Source organism: Hyperoodon ampullatus, assembly GCF_949752795.1.
Source record: "Hyperoodon ampullatus genome assembly, chromosome: 18".
Taxonomy (NCBI): domain Eukaryota; kingdom Metazoa; phylum Chordata; class Mammalia; order Artiodactyla; family Ziphiidae; genus Hyperoodon; species Hyperoodon ampullatus.
The window spans coordinates 56499618-56517346 of record NC_136931.1 but is presented as its reverse complement, the minus strand read 5'-3'; the positions used below and the strand labels follow the sequence as shown (position 1 = coordinate 56517346).

Genomic DNA, 17729 nt, shown 5'->3' with positions numbered 1-17729 from the left:
GACCTCCCTCCGATTTCCAATCTCTCTCTCTCTCACTAGCTCCTTCTCCCCTCCCTCCCATTTTCTGGACCGCTTTCTCTCCGCACCTCTCGCTCCACCTTCTTTCTCTCTCTCTCCTGGCCCTGTCTCTCACACACCTCCTCTGCCTCTGCCCCGTCAGTTTCTCTTGGCACCACATCGTCCTGCCTGAAAGGGCCTCCCTCGCACTGTGCTGCGTTTCCTTCGCGCGCACCTCCTCCATCAGGTCCTTTTCATTCTTCCTCCGTGCTGCCGCTCCTCCTCTTCCCCCTCCTCCCCCCACTTCCTCCTCCCCCCTCTGATCTGTCTCGACCTTCTGTCCGTTTGTCCGTCTCTCCACAGCCACCCGCTCATAGGTTTCCTTCCTCTCACCCTTGTCTTTCACCCTGATCCTCAGTTTCTCCCTCTTTGAATCACACACACCCACGCTCCTCCCCCCGCCAACTTCTCTTCCTTAAACCGCGCTCCTATCCGTCCTTTACACCTTCCTCCGCCGCAGCCCCAGCTTGACTCCCCTGCGCTGTCACTCTCGGCCTTTCTGGAAGCCCTTCTGCTTTTCCTTCGGCCTTTGCCCCGCCCCCCGCTCCTGGCTCCCACCCCGTCCATCCTCCTATCCCCGATGGGGATGGGGTGCGGAGCCCCCAGTCCTGGGCTTCCCGCTCTGGGCTCTCGGGCTGGCCCTCCGCTCCCCCTTCCTCGGCTGCTGCTGGGTCTCCTCTCTCTACCCTTGTCCCCTTCGCCTCGCCCCTATTCCTCACATTTACCGCTCACACCAGCCTCTCGGCTCCTCCCGTCTCCCCACAGGGGCTCCTATCTCCTGCCCTCGCTCTCCCTCAGTTTCCTTGTATCTTCTTTCCATCGGCTTTTCACTCCTGACTCTCTCCTCCGCCGTCTACCCGACCCCCCCGCCTCTCTCCCGGCGCTGCCCTTTCTACCACCCTGTCCTTGTGCCCTCCCTTCCCCGGCGTGAGCGGCCAACCGCCCCCTCAGCCCTCACCGCTTGCCTCGTCTCGGTCTCTCATGGTCTCTTTCTCCCACACCTGCTCCCACACACCTGGGGCTCGCAGCGCCTCCCCCTCCCTGCTCTCCCCGCCCCCCGTCCCCCGTCCCCGTCCCGTCCTTGCTCGACTCCCGCAGCTGGGGAGGCCCGTGCGGTAACCGACGGGGGCGGGACGGCTGCCTCCCCGCGCTGGTGGTATTTTTATCCTGTCTCGGAACAGACGGTCCTGTGATTAATGTTTCACAGCTTACGGAATTCATTTCATGTCCTGCCAGGTCCTGGGACCATCAGCTGCACGTTTTTGCCGTCTGCAGCTCATCGTTAACTGGGACACGGGGACACTGTCCCGTGACTTGGCGCGCTATCACTCGACAGGGGGCAAAGCTTCCCTTCCCTCCTGTCTCCCTCTCTGTCTCTCCCTCTCTCCCCCCTCCTCCTTTCTGAGCCCCATTCCTTCTCTCCCCTTTATTCACCTGGCTCTTTCCTGTCACACCTTCGGCTTTGTTCTGTTTTCCCTGCTGTCACTCTCTTCTCTCACTCAGTCACCAAATGCCCTCGGGGTGGCCGCCCGGGTGTCGAGGAGGGAGACTGTCCTCCGTGGGCCGGGCTGGGGTCTGAAGAGCCACCGCCCACCCCTCCCGGCGCCTCCTGGCCTCGCGCTGCAGCCTAGTCTCGCCTCACCTTCCCCTTTTCTCATTTCCTCCGTGTCCCCCGGTCCCTTCTTTCCACCACGTGCCTCCCCGCTGGCCTCCCTCCATCCTCTCCTCAGCCTGGACCTCCCCCTCCCTCCGCCCCTCCCCTTGGCCTCCAAGAGTGCGTGTGTGGGGGGCACGGGCGGGACGCCTCTCTCCCTTTCCCTCCTCCTCTCTCCCCCCTCCCTCCATCCTTTTCTCTCTCCTTTCCTCCTCTCCCACTCTCTCTGCCTCTCTCCGTCTCTCTCCATGCCGTCTCTCACACCCGTTCTCTTACACACATATACACACACACTCACTCATTCTCTTCTCATCTTTTTACCGTCTCCCGTCCATCCTTTTCTCTCTCCCTCGGTCTCTCCTCCCCTCCCTCTCTGCTCTCCCTGAATCTCTCCCTCTTTTCCCCCCCGGCTCTCTGGGAACCTCCCCAGGGCTCACACCCCTTCTCTCTCCGCTTGCTTCTCTCCCGGCTCCTCCCCTCCTCTCGGGTCTGTCTCCTGAGCGGTTCTCTCCCCGCTTCGTCCCATCTCTTCTCTCCTCCAGCCTCCCCGTCTCCCTCTTTTCTTTCTCCCCCTCCTGTCTCTGCCCTTGGCTTTCTCTCCTCTCCTGTCTCCCTTCTACTTTCTCTATCTTGTTTCTCCTCTGCCTCTTTCCTTTTTCCACTTGCTCCCTTCCTCTCCCCTCCTCACATCCGTCTCCTCTCTCCCCGCTGCATCTTTCCTTCTCCTCATCCCTCCTCTTTCTCACTCTCCAGTTTCTCTTTTTCCAGCCCCTTGCACCTTCTTTCACGCTCGCTCCTTCTTTCCTTTCTCTCCTCTCCCAATCTGTCTTCTCATCTCCTCTTTCTCTGTCTCCGGAGGCCCCTGCCCTGCCCAGCATCCCCTCCCCCGTGCGTCCTCACCCTAAGGGCTCCAGGGGCTCCTCTCTCCCTTTCCCTCTCCTGCCCTTGGGGCTCTGAGGTTTCCAAGTTCTGAGCAGATGGCAGAGTCAACCCAGGGAGCCCAGGGCCAGGCTGTCAAGCCAGAGTCCCCGAGGTGGAAGGACCTTTGTGACACCCATTTTCTCTCTCTCTTTCTGTCTGCCCTGGGCTCTGGACCCTGCCTGGAGGGATCAAGTCTGCCCCAGGCACAGGAGGACGAGAGGACAAGCTGAGGCAGGGAGCAGCTGCCTAAAGACTCACAGCACGTAAGTGGCAGGGCCAGGACGGTGGGGCCGCCCTACAGTTGGCTGGGAATCTGCTCCTTCTGGACTCTGCTGAGCCCTGGACTCCAGCCTGAGCTTGCTGAGGAGGCTGCCGCCTTTCTGCTCCGTTCCCCTTCCCAACCTTCCACCATCTTCTCTTCCTCAGGCAGCGTGAAGCACAGCAGCGGCTGGGAGGAACTCACACGACCCCACTTCACAGATGAGAAAATAAACACCTGGTGTTCCTGAGGACCAGCATCTGCTAAGACAGAGACTTCATGGGAACCCCAACCTTCCCAAAGGATCGACAGTGCCCCCTCTAGGGTCCTTCTCTCCACTGAGACGGACCACATGGGTCAGCATGATGCCTGACCTCCCCCAGTACCGCCTGAGAGGCATTCTCAGACTGGGTGTCATCGTCCATCACCACCTACTGGCAAAGGACAAAACAGCAACCCAGCTCTAATAAACACTGGGAATGACCCCAACAAAAAAGGACAGTGCCAGGGGGTGGCAGAGGGGCTGGGGGAGAGGAGGGGGAGAATTTGCAAAATTCTGTAAAAATTAAAAACTTTACTCCTAACCAATACATAAACATCATACTCAGCAAGCTTCTTGGTTTGCCAACTTAAATCTCCAGACTTCATGGGTGTTTTCAAGTCATGCTATGGGCAGGTTCTCTCCTGCGCTGTCATGAAAATGCACGTGTCGCTGCTTTGGGAAATGAAGGAGAGTGGGATTTGGTTTACACAATTTGCTAGGGAGCCTATTTCTAGGAATTGGGCCAAACTGAGTTTGTTTCCTCTGCAATGACCTTGCTGAATGGAAGCTGGATGCAAGCAAAGGTGAATCGATGACAGCAAGAGAGGCCCCAGTCATTGGCCCCTGATCCTCACCTGGAGTCTCTCTGATGGGCTAAATAAAGAAACCTCTAGAATTGTTTCCAGAAGCTACCTGCTACAATGCACAATTTGGGGGTGGCAAAGATTCTTTAAAAATACTAAAGTTAGGGCTTCCCTGGTGGCGCGGTGGTTGAGAGTCCGCCTGCTGATGCAGGGGACGCGGGTTCGTGCCCCAGTCCGGGAAGATCCCACATGCCGCAGAGCGGCTGGGCCCGTGAGCCATGGCCGCTGAGCCTGCGCGTCCAGAGCCTGTGCTCCGCAACGGGAGAGGCCATGACAGTGAGAGGCCCGCGTACTGCAAAAAAAAACAAAAAGAAAAAAGAAACAGTGACTAAGCTCTCCAGGGATGGGCAAGAATTAGATGAGAAGTTTAATCAGAAGAGAGCCCCAGGGAGCCTGCACGAGCTCAGACACTGACTAGAATATGCCACAAGGTAACCCTGCTGGCTTGAGAGCAGTCAAAAAAAGTCTAAGAAAAAAAGAATGTGGGGCTCCTCTCATGGTCCAGTGGCTAAGACTCCACGCTCCCAATGCAGGGGGCCTGGGTTCGATCCGTGGTCAGGGAACTAGATCCCACATGCCGCAACTAAGAGCTCGAACGCCACAACTACACATCCCGCACGTGCAACTAAGACCCGGCATGGCCAAATAAATAATAAATAAATAAAAATAATGTAATCAGATTGACAAAGACCTCAAACCTCGAGCCACTAAAAAATAACAAAATGGGGACTTCCCTGGTGGTGCAGTGGTTAAGAATCCACCTGCCAATGCAGGGGACATGGGTTCAAGCCCTGGTCTGGGAAGATCCCACATGCCGCGGAGCAACTAAGCCTGTGCGCCACAACTACTGAGCCTGCGATCTAGAGCCCGCAAGCCACAACTACTGAGCCCGTGTGCCACAACTACTGAAGTCCACACGCCTAGAGCCCATGCTCCGCAACAAGAGAGGCCACCGCAATGAGAAGCCCGCGCACCGCAATGAAGAGTAGCCCCCGCTGGCCGCAACTAGAGAAAGCCTGCGCGCAGCAACAAAGACCCAACGCAGCCAAAAATAAAAATAAGATAAATAAAATAAATAAATTAAAAAAAAATACCAAGGCAATGTGAATCAGCGGGAGGCTTTGGGGCTCTCAGGCCGCTTGTCACTGTGCAGAGGGGCGTGGCTGGCCCCCCAGGGGGTGGGCTCTGAGCTCCCACAGGGCTGTAGGGAAGAGGCGCAGCAGGATCAGGGTCCAGGGGCATCAGAGGACGGAGGTGGCACACAGAGGTCTCAGCAGTATCAGAAGAATCACAAGAGGAATTCAACGACACAAATACTGCCATGGAGCACAGGACAAGAAGAGTTCTCAGAAAATCCCAATAGCGCTGCCACGCTCCATGGTCACGTGTGCACTTAGGTCACGTGTGCATTTCGTGAGAAAGTCAGTTGGAGGAGAGCTGGCTGAACGAGCTCTATGTCCCTTTCCGGTGGCACACGAACGAGGAGGCCGCTCTCTGGGCAAGGACGGAACTGCAGAAGACACGGCGCAGGAGGCACGTGGCCAGCCCGGGGCAGTGTACCACCTGGGACACGTTACCTGTGCCATGAAGAGGGGGCAAGGGACACACGTTCCTGCTTGTCGGTGCCCGCACAGACACTCCGCGAGGGAAGACCAACGGACTAAAATGATCACGTGATCAGGGAGACGAGACTCCACTGCACACCTTCCTCGGCTGCTTTCCCTGTTCACAAAAGTCTCTGATCCGCCTTGGTATTCTACATCGAGTCATGAGTCTGCGGGAAGGCATTCCAACTCACACCAGAGGCAGATCAGCGACAGACCCCGCGATGTCACGCTATTTATACCCACATAAAGCAGGAGGCAAGCTGCACGTTGAACGTTTGGGGGGCAGTTTAATAAACTGCTACACAGACACCGTGGAGCCTGATGCAGCTGTTACCATGACAATGGTGGCCATTTTTTGGTGTTTCTGAATAACACACACAGTGACCAGGGGAATTCAGCAGCGCCGGTACATCCTGACCGCCTCTTAGCCAAGTCAACAGTTGCACTGGGCTGGTGCAAGTTGTAACTTTCCAAAATGTTTACCTATTTCAACATGTTGCCTTGTCAGTGTTTTTAAAGAGACAAAAGGAGGAGGGAAGATAGATAGCAAGGACCCAGCAAAGTCCCAGGGAAGATACCCAGGCCAGGAAAGGGATTCTATTTGTATCATCTGGCCCCTGACTCCACTAAATGTTTGTTTTGGCTTTCAACATCACTTCTTCAAGCCCAGAAGCCTAGGGAGGGTCTGGCATCCTGATGGCAGGAATCCTCAACTCCCACTAAGAACCGTGGGCAGATATAGGCCGAAACAGGGGACAGGGCTGCACGGAGGGATGGAAAAGGGGGTGCCCGTGGCCAGCCCACCCCTGCTCTGTGCCAGCTCTGGGCTGCGAGGAGCCCCAGGGTGCCCTCAAGGGCAGACAGACAGGAGGCTGCTGTGCCAATCCAGTGTCAGACAAGTTAGGGGTATTATCTAACCTGGCCAGGCAGGGCGAGGAGACCACGACAAAGGCACAGCAGCTGGAGAGAACTAGGCATGTTCCCAAACTGCAGGGCCTCAGGGGGTGGAGTGGGGGGAACCAGAAGTGAGGTCAGAGCTGGACCAGGAGCTTGGGCTCTATTCTGTGGCAAAGGGAAGCCTCTGGGGCTACAGCGGGGCCACAGGGGAGGGCGGGGTGCAGCAGGGCCCAGAACCCGCCGCCCTCCCACCACCAGTAACGCCAAGGCCCAGAGGGAAGGGACTCCTGGGGAGGGGGCGCTCTCCTACCCTCATGCGACAGGGAGACAGGAGGGGCCGGCAAATCCTTCCTGTGATGACCAAGGACACGAGCACGCTGGGCAGGCAGGGCGTCTGCTGAGCGAAAGAGGACGGGGCACTCACGGACCCTGGGCCCCTCACCGGCCACCACCTCCGCCGCCGCCGCCGCCCCCGCCCTGGCCCCCGGCATCCGGTGCTCCCGACATCATGAGGAACAGGACCACGGGAATGATGTACATCCACTGTGAGCCAGACAGGATGGCAGAAGGACAGACGGACAAACAGGAAGACAGAGAGAAGAGAGGGGAGAATAAGCAGTGTCCGGCCCAGGGTGGGGAAGGCGGGGGCCAGCGTGAGGGGAGGCAGTGAGGGAAGGGGGCCCAGGTCCCCTACTCCACTACGGGTTGGGGAAGGGCTGGCGGGGTGCAGGGACGGGGGAGGCGGGAGGGGGCTCGGTCCTCACTCAGGCCTCGTGCGGTGGCGGTGCAAGCCCGGGGGCAGCAGGACGCAGGGCTGTGAGCAACACGGCCCCCCCCAGGATGAGATGCCACTGAGGAGGGAGGGGGGCGCAGGTCAGGGCCAGCGGCGGCTGTGGCGTCCCGCGGCCAGCAGGGAGGGCAGAGCCAGGGGTGGGCGAGCTCTCGGCCTCTCTGGGCCTCAGTTTCCCCGCAGCTCGGCAGTTAGGCTCTCCTGACATCAGGAGCTCCCGGCACACTAAGCAAGGCCCCACGGACACGGCGCTCAGCGCAGTCAGGCTCGGCATCCTCCCACCCGAGGCCCCGAGGGCCCAGCCACACTGGCTTCCACTGCCCCCTGCTCTTGCCTGGGGTGGGACCACCTCCTCCAGCCCCAGCGCCCCCAGCGCCCAGGGCCCTGGGCCTCAAGAGCTGCTCTAGCGGTGCAGGCTCACCCTCAGCTGCCAGCTCCCAGCCTCCTGGGCACCTCCCGGCACAGCCCCTCCACCCAGCCCCCAGGTCTGGCTGGTGGAGCCCACCCACTCCCTCCTTTCCAAACCCCTGTTCCTTCGAGGTCTCTGCCGTGTGCCCCCACGCCCCAGCTTCATAGCCTGGTTCAGGCCTCATCCTCTCCCCCGGACCTTGGTCCCAGCCTCCTCCAAGCTCGGACCCTGCCCGTCCCTTGACCACACCCTCCTCACTGCACTCCCTCCCAACAGGCAAGCCTGACACTGCCTGTGCTTCGTCTGCCCCCAGCCCGGGCACCCGCGGGGCTGTCCCCAGTCCCCCTCACTGCCCAGCTCCGGGCCGGCCACTTGCTGAGACCGGATGCCCCATGAGCACCACCACAAGCTGACGCCGGCAGGGGCAGGCGCGGGGCTCCAGCCCTCACCCCTCCGTCCAGGCCCTGGCTCAGGCCAGGGGCCAGGAGGACGTGCACGGAGACGCCGGAGGAGCCACGCAGGCCCTCCACACAGGAGGCCCAGCGGAGGGCCGTGGGCGAGGGCAGCAGGGCAGGGGCGGCTCAGGATGGGGGGGGGCCGGGGGGGAAGGGGCCGGGGGCGGGCAGAACCCCACTCACATATTTCGCGAAAAAGGACTTGTGCTCCTGGGGGTTCTTGGCCTTCTGGGCCTGCTCCATCTCCAGGCGCTCGATGAAGGCTGCCGTCTCGGGCCTGTGGGGTGGGGGCAGGAGGAGGGGAGGGGATGAGGGGCCGGGAGGCACCGCGGCAGCCTGGAAGGGTGGGGGGAGGGGCAGCGGAAGGCCGCTCCAGCCGGGGACAGGGCTGGCTCTGCCCCCGCCCGGCACCCGCTCCTCACCCTGGCGCCGGGACCGGCGGCTGCAGCTGCACGGAGGTGTTGAACAGCTCCAGGTCCACGTCCTCCACCTCGTGGCCCCGGCAGCCCCCAGGGAACGTCACCACCGACACCCCCACCACGTTGCCGGCCACGTCCACATGCAGGGTCAGCTGGTCCGAGAGGTGCGACTCTACCAGGGAGCACTGGGGGAGGAGAGGAGGGCGTGAGAGGAGGGAGGCCAGCAGGGGCTGCTGCCCAGGCCTCGCCCACACCCCACCCCACAGGGCCCCCGAAGCATCTTTCAAAGCCCTCCATGGCCCCCTGCCAACCTCCAGCAGAAGCAACGGCCTCCCCAGGGCCCACCAACTGGATTGTCCCCCTCCAGCCCGGGAGACCCTTGAGGGCAAGGCGAGGTCCTTAAATGCTGGAACACGAACAGTGGAGGCCAAAGGGTAAAACCCAGGCTAGAGCGGGTGGGCAAAGCAAGGATGGGGGCTGACCTCAGCACCGACTCACCGCGGGGACAAAGGAGGAGACGTAGCCACCGGCTTCTGGGCCGTCAGGGGCCCCAGGCCGCCGTGGAATCCGGACACGGTACAGGCCATTCAGCGCTGCCACATCCTGCAGGGCAGAGAGGGGAGGGTGGCAGTGAGAGGGACAGCGTCCAGCCCCCACCTGGTCTGGACACCCACTGGGCCCACAGCCAGGAAGGCCCTTCCCCAGTCTCGCCCATCCAGCATTCCCCACTCCCTGGCCCGGCCAAGCCCAAGACTCCTCCCACTGGGTGCCCCACCCGGATGGAGACCACCACGAGAAGAGCAGAGGCCAGCCCAGCGACAGAGTAAGTCCCGAGGACACTTCCCGCAGGTCTGGGTCCAGCCCCACACCCGACCTCCCCGGTTATATGAGCAGCTAGTTCTCTCTGTGGGTGACTGTGACAGGAATCACATGGGCACCACGCAGGAAGGCTGGCCAGGGCGGGCCTCAGCCTGATCTCTCCCACAGCGCTGGCACCCAGGGGCCCGCAGCTGCCCAGAATAAAGCCTGCGTCCCCAGCTTCCCTTGCAGCTCCAACTGACCACAGGGACGGAGTGGAAGTGGATTGTGGCAGCTCTCTCGAGCTTTCCCCCAAAGCCGGCTGTTCCCTCTGGCCCTCCTTCTTCCTTTCCTCTACCTTGCTGCCTGGAACCTACCCCCCACCCCCGCCAGCCCCACACCATCCCTAGGGAGGACCCAGGCGGGCCTGGGGGGAACCCAGCCCTTGAGGAGGCCACAAAGCAGGGCAACAGGAGAGGGAACGTTCTCCTGCTTAACCATGGCTACCGTGGGAAGCCCTTTCTCCTCACAAGCAAATCTTGCACTAAGTGTGAAGCATCTTGGCTGAATCTAGCAGAGCGAGAGGAGCTGACTGTATGAAAACTGTGGGGAAGAGGGTGTGCTGCGCAGAGGAAACAGCTCAGGCAGAGGCCCCGAAGTACGCGTGTTGTGCTCTGAGGCACGTGCCCCCAGCCCCAGCAGAGCCGGGGGTCCCGTCCTCACCCGGAGCTGGCCCCGCTCCTCCTCGCTGAGCTGCCGCTGCGACAAAGACAAGGTGCCATCTTGCTGGTTCCAGAGCAGCGAGCCCCGCTTCCGGAAGTGGGCACTATCATCTGTGCGGGAGCCTGGATGTCAACCCTCGCAGTGACCAGGTCGCTTCCCCATCCCGAGCCCCCATTTTCCCACCTAAAAACTGGGGACAGCCCCACGTGTCTCTGAAGCTCTGCCTCTGCCTTGCCAGGTGACCCAGAGTTGCTCACATGACTTAAGTGGGCCTCAGTTTCCCCAGCTGTGGAATACAGGGGCTGCAGAGCTCGGGAGCTCCCAACCACCGGGCTTTCTTGGGGAGATGCCGGGGTCTGACTGGGGAGGTCTGCAGAGGGTCCGAGCTTCAGTGTTTAAAACAGGTGCCCCCAGAGCTTGGGGACTCAGACTCGATTATGAACCCCTGGGCCACACTGACATCTATGCTCTGGGAGTCTGGATGCCTAAAATGTGGCACTTTAAGCTGGGCTTTAGAGAAGGTCCCACCTCTACCATTCACTTGTAAAAGGACCTTGTCTGGTATCCCTCTGCGCCTCAGTTTCCTCTTCTGGAAAATGGGGCTATCCCTAACACCTCCTATTTTGCATGACTATTCTGAGGATGTCTGAGTTAATACAGATGTTTGAGTTAATACATCTAACCACTAGGGCAGGGCATGGGGCAACTGGTCAAAGTCTGCTCTGAGGTTATTACTGCCATACTGACCTTTCTGAAACTGGCATTTGTCTTACAGGTATGGGAGTATTCAAAGACAGAGCTTCTGTTCTTCGTCGCCCTTCACCTCCCCAGTGTAATGCAAACACACTCCCAAGTGCAAAGCTGTAAGTGAATGGATGGCGTGTCTCACGCTGGGTGGCACCCAAGTTCCTGACACAGGGCACTGGGTAAGTGTCCAGGTCAGGACGTTGCTGGACTCACCGATCTCAAATGAGTGCTCCAGCAGCAGCCCCACGGCGCCGCAGCCCTCGCCCTCTCGACCTTCCGCCCCCGCCTGCAGGTGACAGAGAGGGCCCCAGGTAAGGACCATCAGAGCCCTCAGTCCGGCAGGACCCGCGGACCCCAGGACAGACAGACCCGCAGGCTGTGGCAGGAGCCTTATTTTCATACCCATATCCAAACACTGACGCTTGCCCACTATTCCACCGGGAACCGCCCATTTCATGAAAATTCATGATCTGGACGGGCCAGAGAAAACCAGAGCCTGCAAAATAGCGGAACCTCGTTTCCAAGGCAACTATCTCCAGGTCACTTTCACACCTAGCATCATAACTATTCATGAGTTAAAGGGCATCCTTCCCAAGCTAATATCCAAGTGACCTCGTTTTCACCTTCACGGCCCCAATAGCCACGATGCCGCCCGAGTTCCACCCCTCTCAAGCACATTCAGGATTCCATGCCTTCCTTTTCTCCAACTCTCCACACCTCTCCTAACTCTGCATCCTCCTCTCTACGCCCTCAAGCCTGCGCTACCTCGTTCCAGATTTTAATCCGCGAGCTCAAGATCCCGCCCTCCTCATGCATATTCGGGAGGCGGAACTCCTCCGAGAGCCACCCACCCCCCCCCCGCCTCTTTAATTTTAGCCACCCCGACGTCTGATTCGCCAAGATTCCACCCGGGCCACACCTCCTCAAACATATTCATGACGGCGGATCCCTAGCGTTAAGGAAGTTCTTGCCCCAAACTTCTCTTTCGGTGCAGCCTCGTTTTCACCGCACCCAACGCCCAGGTGCCAAAGTCCCATCCCAAAATGGGATTAGGGATCCCATTAGGGATCCCCTTAGGCCCATCCATAAGAAACTAAGGCCCAGAGAGGGGATGGCAAAAATCCCATAAGGAGCCCCGCCCCCTTATGCATATTCACGAGCTAGAGCCTTCCTAACTATACTCTCGCTTTCTCCCAGTTGTGCGGCCTCATGCATGCGCAGAACTGCAGCCTCGCTTTCCACGGTTCTTTCACCCAGTCTCCCCCCTCGGTCCTGCGCAACTTCGTTCCCACCTTAACCGACCTAAAGGCCCGAGACCCACTTTTTCCGTCAGCCCCGCCTTATGTGCACAGCGAATAAGCACTCACCCCCCGCACAGCGGCCCCGGACCGGCAACCACTACCCCGCGCCCGGCTGGGAGCTGCTGCCGCCATCAGCAAAAGCAGGAGCAGCCGAGTCGCCCCAGCGCCGGGCGCGGCCATTTCGGGCCCGTCCCACCAGCCAAGGGGCTGGAGTAAGCCGGGCGCCGCGGAGCACGCCGGGAGGAACGGCCCGCATCCCGTCGCCCGTGCGCCTGCGCCGGCTCTTTGCGTCTGCGCACTAGCGCCCGCCCGCTACCGGGGCCTGACGTCACGGGGCGGGCCCGCCGCTCCATCCGGGCCTCCGGGCACCGCCCCTTGGATGACGCCACAATCGCGGACGTCTCCTCCGTGGCGCAGTCAAACCCTGTCCGTCGCGTTGTGACGTCACAGGGTCCCGCCCTCCCGTTTTCTCCGTGGGCGCCTCCCTCCGCTCCCCCCAAGGGGCGGGGCGTTGCGATGAAAAGGGCGCACGAGCCTAAGCCGGCCCCTGGTGGAGCAGGTGAGGCGGGACCAGGTGGGATGGCAGGTGAGAGGCGGAGCCGGGCCTGGAGGGGTTGGACCAGGTGAGGGAATCAGGTGAGGGATGGAGTCTGCGATACGGAGACCGGTAGCTGGGAACCCTCTACCCTCAGCGCGGGGCTGACCCGGGGACCTTAGCTCAGCCTCCTGGAACAGACCTGCGAACTTTGCCGCCCATGTAAAACGCCCCCTGGTTCCAGCCTGTCCCACGCACCGGCCGGGACGGCTCCAACGCCATCTCATGAGCGGCGAGTTCGACCAGCTGCGGGATTTACCCATGTTTGAGAGCAACTTCGTGCAGGTGTGGAGCCCCAGGGCCCTCCGAGCCCAAGCCTGAGCCCCGGCCTCCTGACTTGGGGAACCTCTGTTCGCCCTATTTCTGATCACTCCCCCTAATGCCCACCTCCTGAAATTCCTGCTTCCCTATGAACCCTGGCCTTTGATTCCCTCGGTCCATTTTCCCTGACTTCATACCCATATGACTCTTGACCTTTGACCCCAGGATCTCTGATCCCCGTCTTGGTGGTTAACTTACTTGGTTCCTGACCCTTAACCCTACCAAAATTCCTGATCCCTCCCCAATCCCTCCCCCCATCTATCTGGCTTCTAACCTCTGACCCCCGGCCCCAGGTGACCCGGTTAGGAGAAGTTGCCAACAAGGTCACCATGGGGGTGGCAGCCTCCAGTCCAGCCCTGGAACTCCCAGACCTGTTGCTTCTGGCGGGCCCTGCCAAGGAGAACGGACGCCTGCAGCTCTTCGGGTGACTGCCCCCACCCCAGCCTAGACCTCCTTCCTCCCCAGCTCTGAGCATCCTATAGGCCCCCTGCAGCACCTCCTTTCACCCATACGACCTCCAGGGCCAGGAGCCATGGATGGCTGCTAGCCTCCTCTGGGCTACTGTCCACCCAGGAGAACAAGGACAGGGCCATCCACAGGGGCCAGAAATCAGGGACAGATAGACATGAGGGAGACTGTCCTCAGCTACACCCTGGCAGGGATCAGGAGAATGACCATTTATGCAGCACTTACTGCATGCCAGGCGTCCCCTTGACCATGCACATCATCTCTTCTCTGACCTCCTGCTGTCATATGGTGGGGCCCCTTAGGCCCATCCATAAGAAAAACTGAGGGGCTTCCCTGGTGGCGCAGTGGTTGAGAGTCCGCCTGTGGAGGCAGGGGACACGAGTTCGTGCCCCGGTCCGGGAAGATCCCACATGCCGCGGAGCGACTAGGCCCGTGAGCCATGGCCGCTGAGCCTGCGTGTCCAGAGCCTGTGCTCCGCAACGGGAGAGGCCACGACAGTGAGAGGCCCGCGTACCGCAAAAAAAAAAAAAAGAAAAGAAAAACTGAGGCCCAGAGAGGGGAGTCACTTGCCCAGGGTCCCACAGTGGGTCAGGGGTGGCCTGGGATCAGAACCTTGGTCTCCTCAGGATTGCTGACCTCACGATTCTGGAGCTCCTGGGCCACACTCCACACTGCCCCTTCAGGTCTTTGTTTTTTTCATTGAAAAAGTAATGCAAAAACACTCCAAGGTACAAAACACACATAGCACAAAATACACCTTTCTTCCATCCTAGGCTCCTGTCTCCAACTCCAGCTGCAAATACCAAGACATTTACAGGCATAGAGTACATTTCCAGAAACATTCTGCTGGTGGCTTTCACTTTTTTGGCTACATCTCACAGTTAATGAAAGAAAGGGGGACGGAGGAAGGGAGGGAAGGAAGGAAGGAAGGATGGAGCCACGTTGTCATACACACACACGCACGCACTCACACAATCCTTTGTCTGCAATTTTCATGTAACTCATTTGGTGGTAGAATCTGCTTCTGACCTGAACAAACTTGATGCCACTTACAGCCTTTATTTATCCCCCCCGAATAAGTTTAAAACATTTCACAAAGCAGTATTCTGATGCCGGAACCTTGTACTGGGACATTCTCTACCATCTTCCTTTTCTTTTCAATGCTAATTGTATCCCACCATATGAGTCACAACCTGCAGTTGGAAGGATGCTAAGGATGGTGCTGAGAGGGGGCTTTGACCCTCATCATCTCCTTCAGCACTCTCCCCTCCCAGCCCCAGAGAAAACATACCGTCGAAGTAAAATCATTGAGCTTGCTCTGCCAACTCAGCCTCAAGACACATCCCCCAGCCCCTCACTTCTAACCAGCTTCCAGCCCTTAGTGATCTGTGCCAGTGCACACAGATCCATTTCTGGACACACACAATTCAACAAACTCCGTCCCCTTGGACACCTAGCTTGCATCCAGCCTCTTGCTGTGATAATGTAATAGGGAATGTCCTTAAACGAATGGCTGCCTTCAGAAGGCCTGGTTTCAAATCCTGGCCTCACCTCTTCTTCACTGTCTTTGGCCAAGTTTCCTACCCGTCTGGGCCTCAGTTTCCTCATCGGCAACATGAGGATAAGAGGAGAGCCCACCTTCCAGGGCTGTCAGGGGATAAACTAAGTAAATGTCTGTAAAACTCTTGGAACAGCACCTGACACAGAGTATGCGCCTTGGAAACGTCAGCTATTATTCTTCCATTTGGGGAACATACTAATAGATCAAGTTGCCTACTGAGGGACTCTGATGTGTCCTGTGCCTTGGGGTGACAACCAGTGTGGCAGGCAGGGGACATCCATGTGCTCAGCTGCAAGGGTGTCTGTAAGACCAGTTTCTAGAGGTAGCCTTGCAGGGCCTGAGGGGGGTGGTATGTGGCTACCCAGTGTTGTTAAGAACATAGGTAAGACTTGGGTTCAAATCCCTGCTGTGTGATCTGGGCCAAGTTACCCATCCTGTCTGGATTGTTTCTTCCACTGCCTTGTTGGACCTTGAATCAGGCTGGGGGCCTGAGCAATTCCTTTATTCAGATAGTCCACAAGCATTCACTCAGCACTGACCGTGGGTCAGCTCTGGGTACTACGGAAGCAGCACTGAACAAAATTGGACCAAAAATCTCTGCCCTCAAGCTCACCTTCTACGAGAAAAGCAGACAGAATAGATGTCAATTTGCCCAGTGGGTGAGGTCTGTGGAGACAGATGGGGCATGGGGGTGGGCATGAGGAGGTCTGCAAGGGCGAATGTGGTAGTATATAGGCTAGTGGTTGTAAACAGATCTTCTCTAAGAGAGGAAGGGGCCAAGCTATGGGGATGGCTGGAGGATGACAGAGGGAACGGCCTGTGCAAAGGTCCTGAGGTAGGACCAAGCCTAGCAGGTGTTTATGGGACAGTGAGACCAGTATGGCTGGAGCCGAGTAAGCGAGGAGAGTGGGGGGTGGGGGGCAGAGAGGGAACAAAGGGGGCAAATCCCGCAGGGCCTTGCAGTCAAGGCAAAGACTCTGCTTTACGCGGGTGTTGATTGGCGCCCTCTGGCGGCCGCATGGGAACAGACTGGGGGTGAAGGCGGGAAATTACGGTGGCTGGACGGCGGGGGTCGGGGGCGGCTGGTGGAGGGACTTAGAAATCGTCGGACTATGACTACATTTAAACGGTGGAGCCGTCAGGATTTGGTAGGATTGGCCAAGAATGTGAAAAAGTCGACTCCCACGGTTTCTGACTGAGCAAGTGGGAGGATGTAGTTAAGATGAGGAAGACGAAGAGGAGCAGCTTTGGGGTTGGGGGAAGGTCAGGAATTTGGCTGTTGGACATTTTATGTGTCCGATGTCGATCCAACATACAAATGGAAATTTCAAGTAAGCAGCAATCTGAGTTTCGCCTTTAGGAGGGAGGACCAGCGGGAGACACGGATGGGCTCTGTGTATGGAAGAAAATTGGGGATGGATAAAATGCAAGAGGTAGGGAAAGTGGAAAAGGATCCTTCCGGGCGGGGAGAGGGGCGCTGGGGTGGGTGCTGCGGAGCCGGGGAAGATCAGACTCTGAGGCCGCCCCTTCCGCCCGCCAGGCTGTTCCCCTTGCAGTTCGTCCAGCTCTTCGTCCACGACGAAAGCCGCTGGCAACTCAAGGTCAAGTTCCGCACCGGCCGCGCCTTCTACCTGCAGCTGCGGGCCCCGCCGGAGACCCGCGACCGCAAGTTCGGCCAGTGGGTGCGGCTGCTCTACCGCCTGCGCTTCCATTCGGCCCAGGAAGCCGTACCCTTCACGCAGGAGTACTCGGCGCTGGAGGACGACGAGGACGAGGATCTGAGCAGGAGGAAGTGAGCGGAGGAGGTGAGCGGAGCAGGGCGGGGCTGCAAGGAGGGGGGAGAGGGACATGGGCGGGGCTGGGGGCGGGACTCCTGGGTCTGAGGGAGGAGGGGCTGGGGGTCTGGACCCTGGGCCTGAGGGAGGAGAGGTTGGGGGCGGGGACTCCTGGGTCTGAGGGGGGAGGGGCCGGGGCCTGGATCCTGGGTCTGAGGGGGAGGGGCCGGGGGCCTGGATCCTGGGTCTGAGCCGGGAGGGGCCGGGGCCTGGATCCTGGGACTGAGGGAGGAGGGGCCGGGGCCTGGATCCTGGGACTGAGGGAGGAGGGCCTGGGATCTGGATGCCTGTGTCTGAGAGTGGAGGTGACCAGGAGCCCAGACTCCTAACTCCTGACAGGGTGTGGCATCTGTACCCAGAGGACAGGAGGCTCTCAAAAGCAGGGCTAGGTCTGCAGGACCTTGGCGCACCAGCAAAGGTGATGATGGTTTCCTAACTGGGCATCCCCCCACCCCAGCCTCGTTCCCCTTGACCTAGCATGGTGGAATCTGGGGAGTGAGTGCCCAGGCCCTGAAGGAGTGGAGTCAGCCAGACAAGATGCCAGTTCCGTGTAAGGCCTGGGGAGGGGAAATGCCCCAGCCCTTGAAGGTGGGGACACTGGAACGTATGGGGCCTCTTCCTCTTGAGACACCCTGCTCCCCAGGCCTTCCCAGGAAGTACAGAGGGCCCACTCACCCACCCCAAAACGGCAGGTGCATCCGCAGTCAAGGCCTCTGAGACAGACTCTCTTGTACCCAGCTTCAAGCCATGGAAGCCAGACTGGACCCACAGACCTCTGAACTCTGGGGACTCTGATTCCTCCAACATTATTTTGAGGTCACTAAAAGACCAGAAATCAAAGTGTACCCTACCTCGGGGCCGGACAGATGAATTATTAAAGTTAATAAATATCGGCCACTTAAGAACCAACAACCTGGTCACGAGCAGTTTCCCCATCGTCACTGACTCAACATGGCAGAAATAGCTCTTCCAGTGTGACGCCCCAGCGCGGTCTTCTGTTCATGGT

General features: G+C 59.2%; 2 protein-coding genes across 5 annotated transcripts; one reads left to right on the top strand and one right to left on the bottom strand.

The window, feature by feature from the left end:
• Nucleotides 1-3445: 3445 nt before the first annotated feature.
• On the bottom strand, nucleotides 3446-12123 carry EMC10 (ER membrane protein complex subunit 10; the record flags this gene model as incomplete). Of its 4 annotated transcripts, none has more annotated exons than XM_079723060.1 (8): nucleotides 3446-4089; nucleotides 6612-6844; nucleotides 8139-8232; nucleotides 8378-8559; nucleotides 8873-8977; nucleotides 9896-10005; nucleotides 10856-10928; nucleotides 12010-12123. In XM_079723060.1, the coding sequence occupies 7 exons, from the start codon at nucleotides 12121-12123 to the stop codon at nucleotides 6740-6742; spliced, it is 783 nt and encodes a 260-aa protein (XP_079579186.1). The 4 variants fall into 4 exon arrangements, with proteins under 4 accessions (XP_079579186.1, XP_079579184.1, XP_079579185.1 ...); XM_079723058.1 differs by lacking the exon at nucleotides 3446-4089 and adding an exon at nucleotides 5678-5887 and having other exon boundaries at nucleotides 6612-6698; nucleotides 12010-12122; XM_079723059.1 differs by lacking the exon at nucleotides 3446-4089 and adding an exon at nucleotides 5678-5887 and having other exon boundaries at nucleotides 6612-6695; nucleotides 12010-12122.
• Nucleotides 12124-12459: 336 nt separating this feature from the next.
• GARIN5A (golgi associated RAB2 interactor 5A) lies at nucleotides 12460-17588 on the top strand (the record flags this gene model as incomplete). The annotated part of the gene is made up of 5 exons (XM_079723086.1): nucleotides 12460-12502; nucleotides 12666-12823; nucleotides 13153-13283; nucleotides 16429-16693; nucleotides 17462-17588. 4 exons carry the CDS (start codon nucleotides 12460-12462, stop codon nucleotides 16682-16684), a joined length of 588 nt encoding a protein of 195 aa, XP_079579212.1. The 3' UTR covers nucleotides 16685-16693; nucleotides 17462-17588.
• Nucleotides 17589-17729: the final 141 nt, after the last annotated feature.